Source organism: Penicillium concentricum (genome assembly GCF_028827145.1).
Source record: "Penicillium concentricum strain IBT 3081 chromosome Unknown utg000002l_segment0_segment0, whole genome shotgun sequence".
In the NCBI taxonomy this organism is placed as follows: domain Eukaryota; kingdom Fungi; phylum Ascomycota; class Eurotiomycetes; order Eurotiales; family Aspergillaceae; genus Penicillium; species Penicillium concentricum.
Genome location: NW_026622755.1, coordinates 1,552,898 through 1,570,787, shown reverse-complemented (window position 1 = coordinate 1,570,787; position 17,890 = coordinate 1,552,898). Strand labels below are relative to the sequence as shown.

Sequence of the window (17,890 nt, the reverse complement as noted above, 5' to 3'; positions counted from 1 at the left end):
TGCACAGGCCAGATTGAATTGGGGTAAACTATGCACTTGTCTGCCGAACACTTTGCACTGCGTCCAAGGCCCGCTGTACCCTGGCACGCAGATCAGGTACCTCTTCTAATCCAACACTGATTCTTACTAGATCCGGATCGACGTTGAAGGATCTCGCCTGGCATATGTTAGCTAGGGCCTGGTCAACATGCGAGCGGTGTACATACCCAGTCCAATTCACCGTAATGAGCTAGGAGGACGTACGGAGAGCTGAAAAGTTAGCAAAACCCAAGACAGGGGGGGGCCTGCGTACTCACCTCAACGTAAAGTTGGTCCCAAGACTGGGTCCCTTCAAAACCTCGATGGTGTCAAAAAAGGCAATCGCCTCGGCTTGGGAGTGGAACGTGACAGAGAAGAGACCACCATAACCACCATTGGCATTGCGCAGGCTATCATATAATGGTTTTGTGGGGCTGTATTTTGGGTAGTAAACTTCTTTCACTGTGAAATTGTTAGTATAACTTCCACTCAAAGGAGATGAATACATGCCTAGCGGGGACTCCTTGAGCATAGCTGTAATGTTCTCAGAGGTAGCATTGATCTGTTCAATGCGAGAGATAAAATCACGGCTGTTTCTCTCAAGGAAAACGGCATCCTCTGCCCAGTAGATATCTTCGTAGTCCCGGTTATAAGTTTCCTTGATGGCTGCATAATACTGTGCGTGAGGGTTGAGCACAGCACTTCCTCCCATGACGTTACTATCTCCGCTGAAAATTTTGGTCAAGCTGCTGACAACTATGTCTGCCAGGTGCAAAACATTGATGTTTAAAAAGTTGCTGATGGTTTCGTCAACTACCACAGCAAACCCATACTGGTCTGCTAGAGCGCGAATCCGTTTGAGGTCCGGTGTTTTGAGAAGAGGGTTACCTGGTGCCTCAGTGAAAAGCCCAAGGAAACGCTCACCAGCCTTCAGTCGAGATTCCAGGTCATCCAGATCTTCCGAGGAGCCGTGACCATAGAATACGCAGCCTGGTCCCCACTTTTGGAGAATCTTCAATGTATCCGTGTAAGGGAACCCGAAACAAATCGACGGTAAATCGCCTCTAGTAGCCAGCAAGGTCTGGTGAGCGTTAAAGATGGCGCTCATGCCCGAAGGGTAAAGAAGGACATCCTCCTCAGAGATTCCGGCGACTCGACCTTCTGATGAAGCTGCCTCCAGGGCCTCTGGTAGTTCAACATCGGCTGTCAAGACACCCGCAATACGTTTGCGAACAGCCAGCTTGGCCTGATTGGCGAGAGAGGTGCTGAGGTTTCGGCCAAACCGCTCCTCAATAAATTGAGCATAGTCTCGGCCGTCTTCGGTGTTTGATTTGGGAGGAGATTCCCCAACAGAGCCCTTTCTCGCTCCACTGATGCTTTGGTATCTGCGAGGTCCCTTGCAAGGGCGCTGGGAGATTGACTCCGCAGTCGCAAAGCCTTTGTCTTCCACCAAAAACCCATCCTCCAATGCTCCAAAGCAGAACTCACCGCGTCGACTGGAGATACCATTGCCCGAGTGTTGCCATACTTGCTTGGTAATGGATGCGTATTCTTTTGGGTAAATGACACACGACAGGGAAGACGTCACTGTTGATCCGGCTTCGGTATGTGGGGATGGGATGAAGTTGACAATGCGTGCTTTGTATGCCTGCTCTGCGGGAATTTTGCTAAGCAAAAAGGAGTGACAAATGCGTGCTGGCTTCACTGATGCGAATAGGGTCGCAGACTCGAGGTTGGGGTCACCGACTCGGCGAACAATCTCCTGGGCGAGCTTTTGGATAATAGGATGGACGAAGAATCGAGGATAACCGCATTGCATCTTCTTTATAACCCAGTCTTCTCCTTCTTCATAGCCGACATTTTCCCTCCATGTTGGGAGCGATACACTGACGGCCTTATAAATATTAGAAGAGTCATGGAGGGGTTGCGGGGAGTTAACCATACATGGTCAGTATTTGGAGGCACAGGTCCTCCTAAAGCCTGTAACATTTTCAATTGAAATCAGAGACCAAGAGAAATAAGATCTATTGTAAGTATTTGCTTTTCAAAATGGAAGAGAAAGAGAAAAAAAGAGTTTCTTAAGGTTGTAAATGATGCCATACCTCTCCACTGCGATTTCGGCGATGCTCCGGGTACCTGATAAATTACGAATGAGTCAGCCATACAATACCAGATACAATACCGTTATCGCCCAAAAAAAAATCTCGGCCTCTACAGTAACAACTGCTACGCTCAAATGTCGGACCACACATCCAAGCGCAGGAAGCTCAGTCCTTCCCCGGAGAATGCTATTACTAGCTCTTCAACGAAACAGACACCGAAAGTGACCGAAAAGCGAAACCCGACTCGAGGCAAAGATGAGCGCTCCGCAGAGCTTGCAATGGCCAGCGGCTTTTACAAGTCTAGTTTCTTCAAGCTGCAAATGGACGATCTGCTGGCAGGATTGAGACCTAACTACAGCAAGCAAGTCTCAAAGGTTCAGGAAACACTACACCAGATCAAAACTGCCATTGAAGGCCTGCCCGAAAAGTCTCCGCAATCTGTCCCTGATGCCGAGAAGGAGCTACGTGCTTCTGGTCTGGTGGTTCCATGGCCTGAGCCTCGGCCGAGCAAGGATGTCAAGTACAGCATGGCATACGCAAAGCCAGCGAACATCAACGTGGTAGGTAGCTTTGCGCTAAAGACAGGTGCCCGCACTTTGGAGTCGCGCCCAATTGATCTGGCAGTCACCATGCCAAGCTCGCTTTTCCAGGACAAGGACTACGTCAACTTCAGATACTTTCACAAGCGGGCCTACTATATCGCGTGCGTGGCCGCTGGAATTCAAGACACCGCGAACACCCTCGGGTTTGATATCAAATTTGCCCCTCAGGATGGAGACAGTCTCCGTCCTCTCATCTTGTTGGAACCGCGTAAAGCCGAATCGTCCAGGCCTACTATCCGAATTCTGACCGCAATCGATCCTACGTTGTTCCCGATCACAAGAACGCTTCCCCTGAAAAGCAATATCCGCCAGGCCTCGAATAACTCAGAGATCGGCGAACCGACCTCGTATTACAATGCCAGCCTCCGTTCCGATGCCACAGTCTCTCTCTATCACAAGTCTATCTACTCGGCCTCCAAGAAGTGCGATTCGTTCAGCGATGCTTGCATCCTTGGCCGCACTTGGCTGCAACAACGTGGCTTCCATACCCCCTTCCAGAATGGAGGCTTTGGTGGTTTTGAATGGACTGTACTTCTGTCTTTGCTGTTTGAAGGCGGTGGTCCGGCTGGACAACCGGTCCTGCTACCATCGTACAGCTGCTACCAGATTTTCAAGGCCACCATCCAATTCTTGGCCGGCAGGGATTTGACCACTCCTCTATTCTTTGGCCAAGAGGTCCCGGTTCCTTCTGGGATACCTGTTGTATTTGATGGCCGCAGAGGGTTGAACATTCTTTACAAAATGACACCTTGGTCATACACAACACTGCGCCACGAAGCCGCCATCACCCTAAAAATGCTCAACGAGTCACGAGAGGACAACTTCGATAAGGTTTTCATTCTCAAGGTTAACGAACCAGTTCTCAGATTTGACCGTTTGATCTCATTCCCCAAGTCATTCAATGGAGACACGCTCCGCGCTCTTCACGAACAGAATGCTTTGTTCAATGTTCTTTGCCGGGCTCTGGGAGACAGAGTCAAACTTGTCTCTATCGTGAGCCACGCCATTGATTCGTGGTCAGTCAAATCCAAGCAGCCCAAGCGGTCGAGCGAGGGTGTGTCTGTAGGACTATTGTTGAATGCTGAAAATGTCGGACGAATTGTCGACCACGGTCCGGCTGCAGAAGAAAAAGAGGAGTCTGCTTCGTTCCAAGCTTTCTGGGGTGAAAAGTCGGAGCTTCGACGATTCAAGGATGGCAGCATCCTGGAGAGTCTTGTGTGGTCTGACGAATCAGAGACATCTATCATCTATCAGATTTTGGAGTACATACTCCAACGGCACTTCAAGATCACCACCGATGAATTCGCATTTGTTGGTGATGAATACGACGAGCTTCTTAAAGAGCATGGCGATGGCATTCTGGCATACTCCAGCCCTGCTTTCCAGTCAATCGACGATGCCTTCAAGAATCTTGAGAAGTCTATTCGTGGCATGGATGAAGTGCCATTGGAGGTTCGTCACTTGGCTCCGGCCAGTTCGCTGCTTCGTTATACCTCCCTCAGGCCAACGGGAGCTACCGACGTTGTTCTTCAGTTTGAAAGCTCCTCACGTTGGCCTGATGATTTTGCCGCTATCCAGATGACCAAGGTTGCGTTCCTTTTGAAGATTGGAGACTCTCTGGAATCATCGGGTGCTGCCTCCTCTTGCCGTGTAGGCCTCGAAAACGAATCGAGCAAGGTGATCAACAATGCGTATTTGGAAATTCCCCATTCCTCTGGCGTGTTGTTCCGGTTGAGGATTCACCACGAGCGTGAGCAAACCCTACTCGAGCGCAATCTCAAGGACCGGAATCTGAGTCCCCGGGAACGAGAAGAGGCCGCCTACGCTCTCTTCGCCTACAAGAAAACGTTTGTCCAAACTCCACGCTTGACACAGGCACTCCGAAGTCTGTGCACACGCTTCCCCTTGCTGTCGCCCACCATTCGTCTTACCAAACAATGGTTTAATTCTCACCTGTTTACTGCCCAAATCAGCGACGAATTGATTGAATTGCTGGTGATTCGCACTTTCACCCAACCAAACCCCTGGGAATGTCCTTCCTCTGTCATGACCGGATTCCTGAGGACTCTCCACTCCCTCTCTCGGTGGGATTGGCAGCAGGAGCCGTTCGTTGTTGACCTCGGAGGTGAACTGACCCCACAAGTGACGGAAAATATCCGCACTCGCTTCACAGCCTGGCGCAGCATCGACCCTGCGATGAACAGTCTGGCCCTTTTCGTCGCCTCCGACCTCGATACTGAAGGAGTGACCTGGACCCAATACGAGATGCCCTCCAAGGTCGTGGCTGCTCGGATGTCCAGCCTGACCAAAGCAGCAGTAAGCCTGCTACGAAGCAAGACCCATGATATGGATGTTTCCGAGCTGTTTGATACATCGCTTGCTCCCTATGACTTTGTCATTCATCTTCGCCCAAAGCTGTTCAATGGTTCCTCGGCACCCAAGTACAAGAACTTGGCCGAACCCCGTGCTGGAATGATGCAGACCATCAAGTCGTTTGTCTGTGATGTTCAAGCTTGCTACAGCCAGAGCATTTTGCTCTTCCACGGAGACGATCGTTGTGCGGTGATTGCTGGCCTTTGGAACCCGCAGACCCTGAAGTCGCGAACCTGGAACCTGAAGACGGCGTATTCGACCGCTCCAGGTGACACGGAGGGTGAGGTCGTAATCAACCAGACTGCTATTCTGAATGAGATTGCGCGGTTGGGCAATGGGCTCATCGAAAACATTGAGATCCATGCAGAGGAATAGATCTTGTCATGCATTCAAGATGTACATTACCCTACAAAATAGTTCGAGCATATATAGCACTTACGAATTCCGTTTTTCTTCTTCTTCTTCAGTCCACCTGGAACAATGAGAGATATCATGATCAAACTCTTATCCCTCAGTACTATAGAGTAGTAGATAGTACTCTGATTCTCTTAGTCCCTGAACATCAACTTGCATCTTGATATCGATGCCTAAGGTGTCAACCACTTATTACATGTGCAACAATCAACCTTGATTTCATATTTTCTCACCATCACAACAATGGCCGGCATAACTCGGGGCCAGCGAGTCCTCCACACTCAATTCCAACCTTGGAACCACTCTCGTTTCCACTCCCAATTGCCCATCTGCGCGCAATCCCACTTCTCAACCTCCGCCCCGAGCCAGCAATCCCGCCGACCCTCCCCATCACCCCCTACAACAACCATCTTAATCCCCTCCAAAACCGAAATAAATCCCCCAATCAGCACTCTCCCTGCCACCCTCACAACTCCATCTCCCCTACACCCTTCTGCAGGCGCAGCAGATAAACTAAAACGCTATGTCGAATTCGGCCGCGCATACCTGACCTTCTACAAAACGGGCCTGAAAAATGTCTACCACAACTATCGTGCCTCACTCCCTCTACGGAGAAAACTAGGCCTACCCGCCTACATCCCCATATCGCCGCCGCGGACAAGCACACACAACCGCAGTGCGTCATCAATAACACAAGAATCCCAGCTCGGCCGCGCGCAGTTCCAGCTCGTCCGCCGTTCAGCCCGAGATGTCCGCCGCATGATCCCCTTCACACTGATCCTGATCGTCTGCGGCGAGTTCACACCCCTGATCGTCCCGATTTTCGGCTCCGCCATTACACCGGCGACGTGTCGCGTGCCCTCGCAAGTGGAGAAGGAACGCGTCGCTGCTACGGTGCGCAAACTCGCGGCGCTGGATGTGTTTGTGGCTGAGAGTAAGGATCGATCCGTGCATTTGCTCAAGGCGGGCAGTGAGAAGCAGTTGGCTCTTCTTGCTAGGTCTTTTGCTGACCCTGTCTGGGTCACTGGTGCGAGCTCCGCTGATGTCTTGCGTGCCTGTGCTGTTTTTGGTCTGGTTAAACGTCATGATAAGACTGCGGGCGAGTCACTTGCTGGTTTGATCTACCGGCCTCGGCTGGCGCGGTATGTCGAGTACCTGGCTATTGATGACGGGATGATTCGTGTTGGTAAAGGAGTTTCGGCTATGAATGCTACCGAGGTGCGGATTGCGGTTGAAGAACGTGGTGGTTTGGACGTCTCTTCTGGTACTCAAGACCGGAAACGGGTAGAGGAATTGGAGAGGCGCTGGTTGGAGCAGTGGTTGACTGTTCGTGGAAACAGTCCCAAGTCCAAGAAGCTGTAGTGGTTTTTTATTTCTTTTGAAACTAAACTAGAGGTCTCTCCTTGCACAGTAGATGTTTTCAGGGATCCTTTGTATTATATTCAACATTTCGACTCATAAAAGAGCTGTTTTTCTTTGCTATTATTTTCAGCCGTAGAGCCTACAGTCTTAGCCGGCATGCTTTTTTCTATATTCAATTTATAAAACCATTAGAACGAGACATGTACGAAATAAAAGTCCGAGCGCTCAAATGTACTATATGTCAATCTCGACAGTCGAACGGAAGGGGTATCAAGAAACCAGCCCTCCAAGCGGAGATCAATTTCCAAAAAAAAAAAAACTCAAGCCAGCAACTCACACAGTTGATATACTCACTCACCATCAGTCAACTGTAACAGATGAAGAAGCCGCAACCTGCGCCTGCGCCTGGCCACGGACTTGCTTCGCCCATCGCAGACCGCAACTATTGCAAAGATCTCGATTTCCACTCGGACCACGCCGCCACTCGGGGGTGTTCTTTGTGCTGCACATGGCGCAAAACTTCTCGACTGCCATAGCGCTCTGCTTGCGCTTGCGTTTTCTACGGCGAGCCAGCAGGCGTTGTAATTCATCGGCCAGAGTGCGGTTCTGCTTCTCTAGCTCGCGCAGCTCGATCTGCCAGCTCGATCCGCGGGTGGGGTTGAGCTCTGTAAAGAAGGTTGCTGGGTCGCCAGAGGGCGAAATGCTGCGGTTGCCAGTGGGCAGACCGTTGAGGCCGATGAGGGTTGAGAGGTCAGGCATTCGTTGACCAAGGGCGCCGTACTGGCGGGGCGGGACGGGGTCATCAACGGTGAGCGTTGCGTTGCGTGTGGTGCCGGTAAGCGCACCGAGACTTGTGTCTTCGGCAGCTGAGATGGCGGTGGCGGATGGAGGGAATGATCGAGCAAATCGGATCTGGGCGACGAGGAAGGTCGGTTTGGTTCCCTTCTCTGCGTCGCCGGTGTACAATGTGGTATGTGCCGAAAGGGCATGGCCTTTCTTATGCCACATCTGGTGTTTGAATGAGGGTGGTTCCTCCGTTTCTTTGCTCCCCGTAACGGTGGCCATGCCAGCTCCTTGTCCACGACAGGCTGCCTCCAGTGCTTGTGTGATCGTAGCAGTGCCACCAGTCTCGGGCTCCATGATCTCTTGTAGGCCTTTACCAATCAGATCGTCAGGCGAGCGACCGAGCACTGGCTTCACCTTGGTCGTAACGAACAGAATGACTCCAGACAAAGAAATCTTGGCCCAGACATCATTCTCGGCCAGCGCGGCGGATGAGCCCAGGCGGGCAATCTGATCCAAGGTGTAGACGGGTCGTGGGCGGCCGGTCATGACAAGATGCCTGCGGCCCTGGTTCGGGTCGATGTGCCAGGCGCCGTGACTCTCGAACCACATATATCCTCTGTGCTTTTGCCTGATACGATACACAACACTCATTGGAGCTGTAGTCGTGCTCGCGCGCAGGTCACGGATTACAGGACCAATATCACTGGGATGGCAGATGGTGGACAGGGTCTTGCCGATCAGCTCGACCGGGTCGTACTCTAGAATCTTGTGGCAAGAGGGCGAGAGATACAAGAATTCACCGTTGAATGAAAGCACGTGGATCACATCGTCGGTATTCTCAACCAGAATGCGATCCAGGTAGTGCCGGTTGACATCACTGCCAGCTGCACCCATGGCGTTGAGAATGGTAGTCACTTCGTCATGGCCATATCGCAACCCGAGGTCTGGTCGTGAGGAGTATAAATCTGGTGGTGGGACTATATACTGTGGCAGCTGATCGCGCTGATAGTTAATGCTATAATTACCATCTGTCCAATGTCAGTTTGAAGGCCCCTCGCCACGAATGATGCAGCAAAGCATACCAGGATTTCTTCCTCTCACGGCATCGGGCTTTTCAACCAGATCGACCTGGAACCCGACGTAGTACCGATAGACATCCGAATCCCACTGGATAGGGATCATCGTAATGAGATTCATGAAGGGTTGTCCACCCTTGCGATAGTTGATTATACTAGCTTGGATCTCACTGCGATCGTCGATGGTTGACCGGAGCCGATAGACCGTCTGTCCATCCACAAAGGTCCGCTTGGCGCCAGCGTTGATCTTACCGTCAGGCGCTTGAAGAAATCGACAGTTTCGGCCAACGATTTCATCTTTAGTATAGCCGGTCAATCGTTCAAAGGCCTCTGATACATAGACGATTGGATGATCCTCGGCCAAGATATCACACATCACAAAGGCGCATGAGAGATCAACCGCGCCAATGTTAATTTTAGGGTTGGACCGCATAGCCACACGGCCCTGAGCAAGGTGAGTATATCATCAGGTACTCTTATGGGGTAAAAGAACATACCAGCGCTCCCAGCACGTCAAAGCCTGTTGTCGAATAAATGCCGGTATGTTCAGTCTTGCCAATCTCGGGCTTTTCAAGCCCCGGCGAGATATCCTCTGGATTTTGCGCGTTCCCGCGTCAGTTATACCATGGGCCAGAGCCAGCGGGGAGTGCCAGACACAGGCACAACTCACTTTTGGCAGTAACGGGCTTCTTGGGCTGGATAGCCACCGGTTGCGATACACGGTACGGCTGGGGAGGCAGGCGGCGCTCTGGATGTCGTTGAGCCCGCTGTATCTGCACCTGCGGGTGCGCGTGTGACCAGTTGCTCGTGCGACCTGAAAAGTCGGAATCCTCGAAATTGGCTGTCGAGTCTGTGCTATCGTACAGTTCCTTGCGGGCTGGTGGAGCGAGCTGTTGGGAATAACGGGGTACCGTCATGGAGGGGAAGGGCGGGTATGTAGACTGAAATTGTGAATGATCGATCTGCGGAGGCATCCCCATAGTGGTGGCAGGGTAGGTAGTTGGGAGATCGTAAGCATAGGCGTTGGTGGCGTCTATATTCAATGGCATTGAGATACCCGAGGTCGGGATCCCATATGTGGGCATGACATTAGAGCGTTCCAGGTCCGAAGGCTGTGATCGTGCGAAGTTCTGGAGAGGCAGATCCGCATCTTGGGGTAGCATGGCACTGAAGGCATAATTGCCGTTGGAAAAGGCGGGTATATATGAAGGATTGGAGGGTTGTGAGGAGGAACCCTGTTCATCATCATATTCCAAGGTGAAGCTGTCCATATTGATTAAAATATCCTCAGACAGAGTTCCATCGCGGGATGACCTGGGCAGAGGAAGGTTTGGTCAAGATATTCTGGGTGGAGAGTCAATGTGTTATTAGAAGAGAGAGAGAGAGAGAGAGAGAGAGAGAGAGAGAGAGAGAGAAAAAAAATAGAGAGAAAAGAAAAGAGTTGATCTCTCCAAAGTACAAAATGTGTGGAGAAGTACTCGCCACTCTCTAAGGGATTTAACATTCCCCATGTTTATTCTTTTTATATTTTATATTTATATATCTTCTTCTCTTTTTCTCTTCTATATACAATATATATTCTACATATTGTATATCTTTTATCTATTTCCTAAACACTGTAAATATTGTACTCCGTAGAAATGTTCAGAATCCAATGACCCATGAGATGTATCACAATTAGAGAGTGATCAATAATATATTAAGAGAGAAAGATAGCAATGAGCACAGAGTATATTGTACAAAGTATGAAGTGTAGAGTATAGGCTATATTGACCCCCTATATCTTTATAGTAATCCACCCCCCTGTCAACTCTTCCCCTTCTCCAAATGCTCGGCCATGGACAAGATCTCAATCACCATCTGCGGAGATGGTGGATGCGGTATGTTGCTTCTATTATCTCCTGGGAATATCCGGCCTCCGTGATTCGGTGCCACATTTCCGGGTTTCACACGATCGAGATCTGATCAGATCGGGACTCAGGCAAATCCTCCATCACCATGCGGCTGGTCCGTAGTCAATGGGTTCATGAGTGAGAGTCCCCTTGAGCCTGGGGGAAATTATGCTCATCTCAATTTTATTTTTTTTCTAGATATGATCCAACTATCGGTATTGCGCGCCCGTTTCCGATGCCATTCCCAATTCTAATCGGGCTTAAGAGGATTCCTACACCGTCACCCGCAACGTCGATGGTCACTCCTACGTCCTTTCCATCACCGATACTGCAGGCCAGGAGGAGTACCGTGGGTTATGGAGTGCCTCGACCCTGAACTCGGACGCCTTCCTCCTGGTTTACGATATCACCAACCCCTCGAGCCTTGAAACGCTAGATCATTTCATGAACATGATCAACATGGAGGCGGAGCAACGTGTCGAAGATGATCAGCGGCTGCGCCAGTTGGGAAAGTCTGGATATGTTGATGTCGGCCAACTTGGCCTGCCACCAGTTAAAATCGTTGTGGGTAACAAATGCGATCTCAAGGATGATCGCGTGGTGACATCTCGCGATGGACTCGAGTATGCGCGCAAACACGGCTGCGGGTTTATGGAGACTAGTGCTCGCGAAACGGTCAACATTGAGGAGACCTTTGCCCGTATGACATTGTCCGTCAGCAAAGAGAGTAGAGCTAATGATTGGATAGATCTAGTCCGTCGCGTTGTCGAAGCCCGACTCCACAGCCAGGGCGCGCTTCCTCCCTGTGCTGAGCCATCACATACCCTACCAAGTACCGACGCAATTGCAGGCACTCGATCCCGTCGAAGTCGCGCGTGGGAGTTTATCAAACACCGGAAGACAACGGAACCAAACGGCCAACAGGGTCAGGAACAGAGTGAAATTCAGCGAACCGAAAAACAGAAACGTCAGAAGTGCTATCGAGGTTGCGTCTGTCAGCTCTGGCGCTTTCACTTTAAATGAGACTGTACATTATAAAAGATGTAGATTGTATGTCAATTATTTTTTTTTATGTATGAACGGGAAGTAGAAACATGGCCAAGCAACATAAGTTAAGGAATGGACTCGGAATGTGTCTCCGACCCGTGAAGCTGATAGAGGAAGTTCCCATGGGTCATGGAAGTTGAAGAGGTCGTCGCATATTTCCAAATGCAGTAGGAACTAAGCTTTTGAAAGGGAAACGGGGGAAACGGGGAAATTAGGAGAAGGAATTTATCTTCTAGAGTGGTCTAGCCCATTTTTTTAAGTCTATGAAATATATGAGAAATATAAAAGGGACATAGTTCCTGATTGGGGAATGGTCACGTCATGGACTTTGTTTGAGGTCATCACCGTTGAACCTGATCTTCTGTGTAATATACCTCGGATTACATCCTCGGATAGTATAATAGGATAGATAAATAATGAAGTCGGGTGCAACATGCAATTCGGCATGGGCATGCCGATTTTTTTATACTAAGATTATGCTGCCAAGATTCATATTTATGTTCTATTCATATTATTTCTATCCTCTATCAATGCTAGAATATAGAATATATTATCTTAGAATCTAAAATCTAGAATATAGGATATAATATATATAAGATACATACATATATATAAGATATATAAGATATACAAGATATACAAATAACGGAATTGTAGTCCACTCGGATATACGTCAAGTTTAAAGTCTCCGAGCTCCGTCAGCAAATGCCGATTGATCCTGTATTTTATTTCATGTATTTGAATTGTATCGTATTTTATGATCTTCGATCCGATCCCTTTTTCTATACGTCCATGACTTCTATAAAATAAATAAAATAATCCCAAATCAGAAAAGCCCCCTCTTTTTTTTTGGTGAATATAATATGCATCTTTTCCCATGGTGACCTTGGAGTTACCTTTTCCCTTTTAATAGTTCCAAGGATTTCCTATCTGCATCCGTCTACTTTATTTGATTACCTGTTAATGATCTTAACATCATTATATCATCTTTGACGTCGATCCCGAAGTATAGCTATAGTCCACATCCCTCTCTCTCCTCTCTCTCTCTCTCTCTCTCTCTCTCTCATACCTATCCGACTTCACAATGGCAGCTCGCCAATCAACACCAACTTCGGAACACTCCCATTCGGATAGCAATGTCCGTAAAAGAGTATGCAAAGCATGCGATCGATGTCGTTTGAAGAAATCCAAGGTATGTAAGAAAAGGCGATCGGCCTCAAAACATGCACTGACCCGAACAGTGTGACGGTTCCAGTCCTTGTTCCCGTTGTCGGGCAGATAATGCCATCTGTGTCTTTGGAGAGCGCAAGAAGGCGCATGATAAAGTGTACCCGAAGGGGTAAGCTAAAGATATTCCACTAAAAAGAATAATACTAACATGTTCCCTATATAGATACGTTGAGATGTTGGAACAGCAACAATCCTGGCTGGTCCATGGTCTACAAGAACTATATCGACGCAACATTGAAGGCGAAGGCTGGCCCGGCGAACCATTGAAACTCGAACCCAACGGTCATCCACTCACTCATGATCTGCTCATGCGCCTCGGCGCCCTCGACGGCTCCAAGGGCGAGCGCTTTGAAGAGAACCCCGAAGCCCTACAGCAGGATCTATGGCACACCAATGCCGGCATGCAACGCCAGGAATCCTCCGACGGTGGCTCCGATAGCCCTCAATCCCCAGTGCCCCGTTCGCGCTTCTCGTCCGATGCTTTCTCCCAGCAGCACATGCCACCTACGCCCCCAACGTATAGTCCTTCGACACGTGCGCCCATCAAGACCGAACCTCAAACTCAGATGCCCCCGCAATTTGCCCAACCCATGTCTATGCAAGGGGTGGTCAATCCATTGGCGTTGCAGGGTCCCCAACAATGGCCTAGTAACGGGTTCAATCCTTTCGATGAGATGGATCTGATGTCGGCCGATTACTCCAATATGCCCTTTGACGACCAACAGCTGTCACCAATGTTCAATCGCCAAGTACCTATGAACTGTTTGTCTCAAGGGTCATATCTTGATTCCAAGAACGACTATGAGGATTTCAATCAGTTCCTCAATCCAAATCCTACGGAGATCACCTCGATTTGAGCCATTATCTTTTTTATTTTTCTTCTTCGGGCTCGACTATTCTTTTTTAACGCCGTATGACGTGATGCATGTATAACTATACATGCGCTTTCTCTTCTCTTTGGGATTTTTTTTTCTTCCCCAAGATCTCTGGATTCAGGCGTTGGGATAATTACTGTACAGTGAACCGGGTTTCGGGGTTTCAAGGGATTTGGAGTATTGGGTTTGGGGTTTAAAATGGTTTCAGGGCGTTCTAATTTACAATTGAAAGTTGAAATCTAAACATTCTAGAAGATCGGATTAAAATGCCGTGATCCACATCTTTGACTAACACGGGAATAATTCGGGAACGGAATTTAAGTTGATTATTGATCTGACTCAGCGGCTTATATATCCATCTCCACTGAGCCATTTTGGGCTTTTGCTTTATAAGTCGCCGAAATCCCGATTTCCCCTAATGGGCCAAATGCTCCGATATTATATACTCTTTCTACTACTCCGTACTCCGTATATTCGTATTCGTCTCCATAAGCACAGCCTCAAAACTTGCTTTGGGGGTCTTAAGAACATGCCTGCCTACAATGCCAATCCAATGCCAATCCCCTGCCAATCCTCTATAATCCATGTACGGAGTACGGAATACCTGCCCATTATTAATGGTCCTTGGCATGCCTCCTTTTTTATTTCATATGGGCCGACACGAGTCCGGGGTATTCCTTCGGACGCCGGACTTCGTTCCCTCCGACCGGATGCTGGCTTACCCTAACCCCGACGTGCTATGTCCGCTTTATGCGTGATTATATTGTGTAAAGTACTGGAGAAAATACCATTTTGATACATCCCTTTTTTTTTTTTTTTTTTTCACTTTTTGATCTAGTTTTGGTGAACTGCCATCTCATCTGGGTTTGATATTAAGTCACGAGTTGCCCTTTACCCTAATCCAGCCGGTTAATCCAAACCTCTTTTAGCCTAATCACCTTGAAAATCCGGACCTCAGGGTAACCTCTTAACGCCTTGAATATATCATTTATGCTAAACAAAATAAAAAATTTGAAAGGTGTCATATTCGGTGATTCATCCCGTAGATTGCGGGGTTACAACGTCATGTCGACCCTAAAAAAGAGAGAACTTTCCTTCCTCCATCTCTCTTGAAAAAAAAAAAAAACAACCACCAAAAAATCCCATCATGCCCGCCCCCGAACTAGCTGCATTCACCTTTCTGCCTTTGGGCGCCATTATTCAAGAGTTCCGTGTTGGCGGCCAGAATATCGTGTTGGGTTTCCCCACGCAAGAGGATTATGTCAAGCACAACTCCCCGCATTACGGTGCCACCATCGGTCGCGTTGCAAACCGCATCAAGGATGGTCTGATTCAGGATCTGAATGGTCAGAAGATTCAACTGACCCAGAACAATGGCCCCAATGCTCTGCATGGTGGTGAGAAAGGTTGGGGTAAACGTATCTTTGACGGTCCACACACCGTCCAGCGCAATGGTCACGACGCTTTGCTGTTCAAGTACCTCTGCAGAGATGGTGAAGAGGGGTACCCCGGTACCGTCGAGGTGCGCGTGTGGTACACCGCCAGCAAGGAGGATGACGCCAAGACCTTGCTGACGGCCGAGTACGAGGTCGAATTCATTGGCAATGAATGCGAGGAGACTGTCGTCAACCTGACCAACCACAGGTAAAAAAAGATCTAGCCCGTTTCAAAGTTGATGACGACATGTCAATTAGAGCTCCCCACTGACTTCCCCACTTTCACAGCTACTTCAACATCGGCGATGGCCCCGATATTTCGGGCACCACTGCCCAGCTTGCTACAGCCGACTATCTCCCCCTCGATAGCACGGGAATCCCCTCGGGTGGGATCGCCAAGTTCCCGCGCGACGTGACAACCCCGTTCACGCTCACCGCAACGGGCGCACACATCGACGACGTCTTTGTGCTGGAGTCCGATCCCAGCAAGATTCCACTGGACACTCGTGGCTTACCTCTGCGCCGCTTGGCGCAGTTCAGCAATGCAAGCACGGGCCTGCATCTCGAGGTGCACAGCACCGAGCCTGCATTCCAGTTCTACACTGGCAAGTACGTTGATGTGCCGTCGATCAATGGTGCACCGGCGCACCACGAGGGATCTGGTTTCTGTGTGGAACCTAGCCGGTTCGTGAATGCGATTAACGAGCCTGAATGGCGGTCCATGGTCCTGCTAAAGAAGGGTGAAATCTTTGGCTGCAAGAATGTTTACAAGGCCTGGAAGGATTGAATAATCCAAGAATGTACATAAGTGTACATAAGTGTTTTTTTTTTTTTTTTTTTTTAACCAGTGGAGACTGTATATTTTGACCGGATAAGCCTCGGCATTGTGTCCACCGGTATACAAATCAAAATCAAAATTTGCCGAAGCCAAGTTTCCGTAAAAATGTCCCGGATCCTCGGCCCGTGTTTCTCGGGATTCCTTTCTGTTTTATACATGTGAATATCTTATTATGTATACTATCTTCCAAGCTTCCCCTTGACCCACTCTCGAGATCTTCTTGACGATCTTAGTGTGCCGTATTCCCGTTTTATGTTTTATCTGGAGTTACGGATATATATGATTTAAACTTTTGTCTATAGGTAATTATTGTATCTTGGGATAAAGGTTTAGTCTCAATAATGAGGCATAATATTGTTTTTGAAAGCTCTATATGAGCTAATAATATGTTAACTACAATGTATATACCTATACACGTGACTACCGGCCATAATCGGAAAGGTACCGGGCCAACCCGAGCCTCTTCACCCCCGCGCGGGGAACTCTAGCAGATCAACACTTCACCACCCATTTGCTCCTCCACAATGGCCTCGAATTATGGAGATCTACGTCATCTGCTACCCGGCAACTACAAACGCTTCATAACCTCCTGGTTGGAAGAGGACTGCCCTAGCCTGGACTATGGCGGCTTTGTCGTTGGCGAGTCAGAGGGCGAGGCCCGACTACTAGGAAAGAGCAAGGTAAAGCAATCTGAGTCTCTAGAGAATTCCTACCGAGAGAATACTGACTGATCAATCCTAGGGTATCGTCGCAGGTGTACCATTCTTTGACGAGGTCTTCTCGCAACTAGGCTGCACGTAAGCCACTCTATCCACTCCCCCAATACAACCCTACCTCTCTAACCCATCCAGAATCGAATGGCACATCAAAGAAGGCGAAGCAATCACCCCAATCCAGCACTGCGCGACCGTCCGCGGCCCCATCCGCAAGATCCTCCTCGGTGAGCGCGTAGCGCTCAACATCCTCGCACGTTGCTCAGGAATCGCCAGCAAGAGCGCATCCATGCTCGCTGCGCTGCGTGCGCAGGGATGGAACGGTATCCTGGCTGGTACAAGGAAAACAACGCCTGGATTCCGGCTTGTTGAGAAATACGGGATGCTTGCTGGCGGCGCCGACCCGCACCGCCATGATTTGAGCTCGATGACCATGCTGAAGGATAACCACGTTTGGGCTTGTGCCAACAACCGGGCTGCCACAGACGGCGGTATTCCAGACCCGTCATCGATTGAGTCTATTGCGGCGGCCATCCCGCGCGCTGTGCAGGCAGCCAAGGCTACTGGCGGGTTCTCGACCAAGGTTGAGGTTGAGTGTCGGAGTGTGGAGGAGGCTAATGCGGCGATTGGGGCTGGAGCTGATATTATTATGCTGGATAACTTTACACCCGAGGGAGTGCGGGAGGCTGCGGCGCAGCTGAAGCGCGAATGGGCTTCAAAGAAGGCTTTCTTAATTGAGGTGAGTGGTGGGTTGACGGAAGAGAATGCGCCGGCGTATGTCTGTGCCGATATCGATGTCTTGTCTACCAGCTCGATCCATCAGGGTACGGGGATCGTGGATTTCTCGCTCAAGGTATCATTGCGGTAGATGATGTATCATACAAAGGTTGGATTCATCTTGATAAAGCATATGGACGTGTATAAAGTACAACGAAATCAAACATAAAAAAAGAAAACCCGACAATCCCTCAAACAAGATATTGTAACCCCGAATAAAATGTAATCAAACGCCTTTCCTCGTCTCATGACCCTCGTGAATGATCATTACAAGCATACGCAATAAGTGTAATGTGGAAGCGAACACAAACAGACGGTGGGTATATATAGTACAGGAAAAAACCGCAGA

General features: G+C 49.2%; 8 protein-coding genes across 8 annotated transcripts; 6 read left to right on the top strand and 2 right to left on the bottom strand.

The window, feature by feature from the left end:
• Positions 1-28: 28 nt before the first annotated feature.
• On the bottom strand, positions 29-2,007 carry N7517_004157 (cystathionine gamma-synthase; the record flags this gene model as incomplete). The annotated part of the gene is made up of 4 exons (XM_056721887.1): positions 29-157; positions 207-249; positions 297-1,912; positions 1,963-2,007. 4 exons carry the CDS (start codon positions 2,005-2,007, stop codon positions 29-31), a joined length of 1,833 nt encoding a protein of 610 aa, XP_056578137.1.
• A 247-nt stretch (positions 2,008-2,254) lies between these two features.
• N7517_004156 (rRNA-processing protein UTP22) lies at positions 2,255-5,470 on the top strand (the record flags this gene model as incomplete). Its single annotated transcript, XM_056721886.1, has 1 exon — positions 2,255-5,470. The coding sequence occupies one exon, from the start codon at positions 2,255-2,257 to the stop codon at positions 5,468-5,470; it is 3,216 nt and encodes a 1,071-aa protein (XP_056578136.1).
• A 282-nt stretch (positions 5,471-5,752) lies between these two features.
• N7517_004155 (uncharacterized protein) lies at positions 5,753-6,871 on the top strand (the record flags this gene model as incomplete). The annotated part of the gene is made up of 1 exon (XM_056721885.1): positions 5,753-6,871. One exon carries the CDS (start codon positions 5,753-5,755, stop codon positions 6,869-6,871), a length of 1,119 nt encoding a protein of 372 aa, XP_056578135.1.
• Positions 6,872-7,231: 360 nt separating this feature from the next.
• Positions 7,232-10,004, bottom strand: lreA (uncharacterized protein; the record flags this gene model as incomplete). Its single annotated transcript, XM_056721884.1, has 4 exons — positions 7,232-8,685; positions 8,740-9,178; positions 9,231-9,325; positions 9,404-10,004. The coding sequence occupies 4 exons, from the start codon at positions 10,002-10,004 to the stop codon at positions 7,232-7,234; spliced, it is 2,589 nt and encodes an 862-aa protein (XP_056578134.1).
• A 566-nt stretch (positions 10,005-10,570) lies between these two features.
• N7517_004153 (putative RAS small monomeric GTPase) lies at positions 10,571-11,648 on the top strand (the record flags this gene model as incomplete). The annotated part of the gene is made up of 2 exons (XM_056721883.1): positions 10,571-10,613; positions 10,891-11,648. 2 exons carry the CDS (start codon positions 10,571-10,573, stop codon positions 11,646-11,648), a joined length of 801 nt encoding a protein of 266 aa, XP_056578133.1.
• A 1,108-nt stretch (positions 11,649-12,756) lies between these two features.
• On the top strand, positions 12,757-13,759 carry N7517_004152 (Zn(II)2Cys6 transcription factor domain-containing protein; the record flags this gene model as incomplete). Its single annotated transcript, XM_056721882.1, has 3 exons — positions 12,757-12,864; positions 12,914-13,011; positions 13,066-13,759. The coding sequence occupies 3 exons, from the start codon at positions 12,757-12,759 to the stop codon at positions 13,757-13,759; spliced, it is 900 nt and encodes a 299-aa protein (XP_056578132.1).
• Positions 13,760-14,924: 1,165 nt separating this feature from the next.
• Positions 14,925-16,000, top strand: N7517_004151 (Glycoside hydrolase-type carbohydrate-binding subgroup; the record flags this gene model as incomplete). The annotated part of the gene is made up of 2 exons (XM_056721881.1): positions 14,925-15,421; positions 15,502-16,000. The coding sequence occupies 2 exons, from the start codon at positions 14,925-14,927 to the stop codon at positions 15,998-16,000; spliced, it is 996 nt and encodes a 331-aa protein (XP_056578131.1).
• Positions 16,001-16,575: 575 nt separating this feature from the next.
• On the top strand, positions 16,576-17,632 carry N7517_004150 (nicotinate-nucleotide diphosphorylase (carboxylating); the record flags this gene model as incomplete). The annotated part of the gene is made up of 3 exons (XM_056721880.1): positions 16,576-16,731; positions 16,793-16,848; positions 16,903-17,632. 3 exons carry the CDS (start codon positions 16,576-16,578, stop codon positions 17,630-17,632), a joined length of 942 nt encoding a protein of 313 aa, XP_056578130.1.
• Between the last annotated feature and the right edge of the window lie 258 nt (positions 17,633-17,890).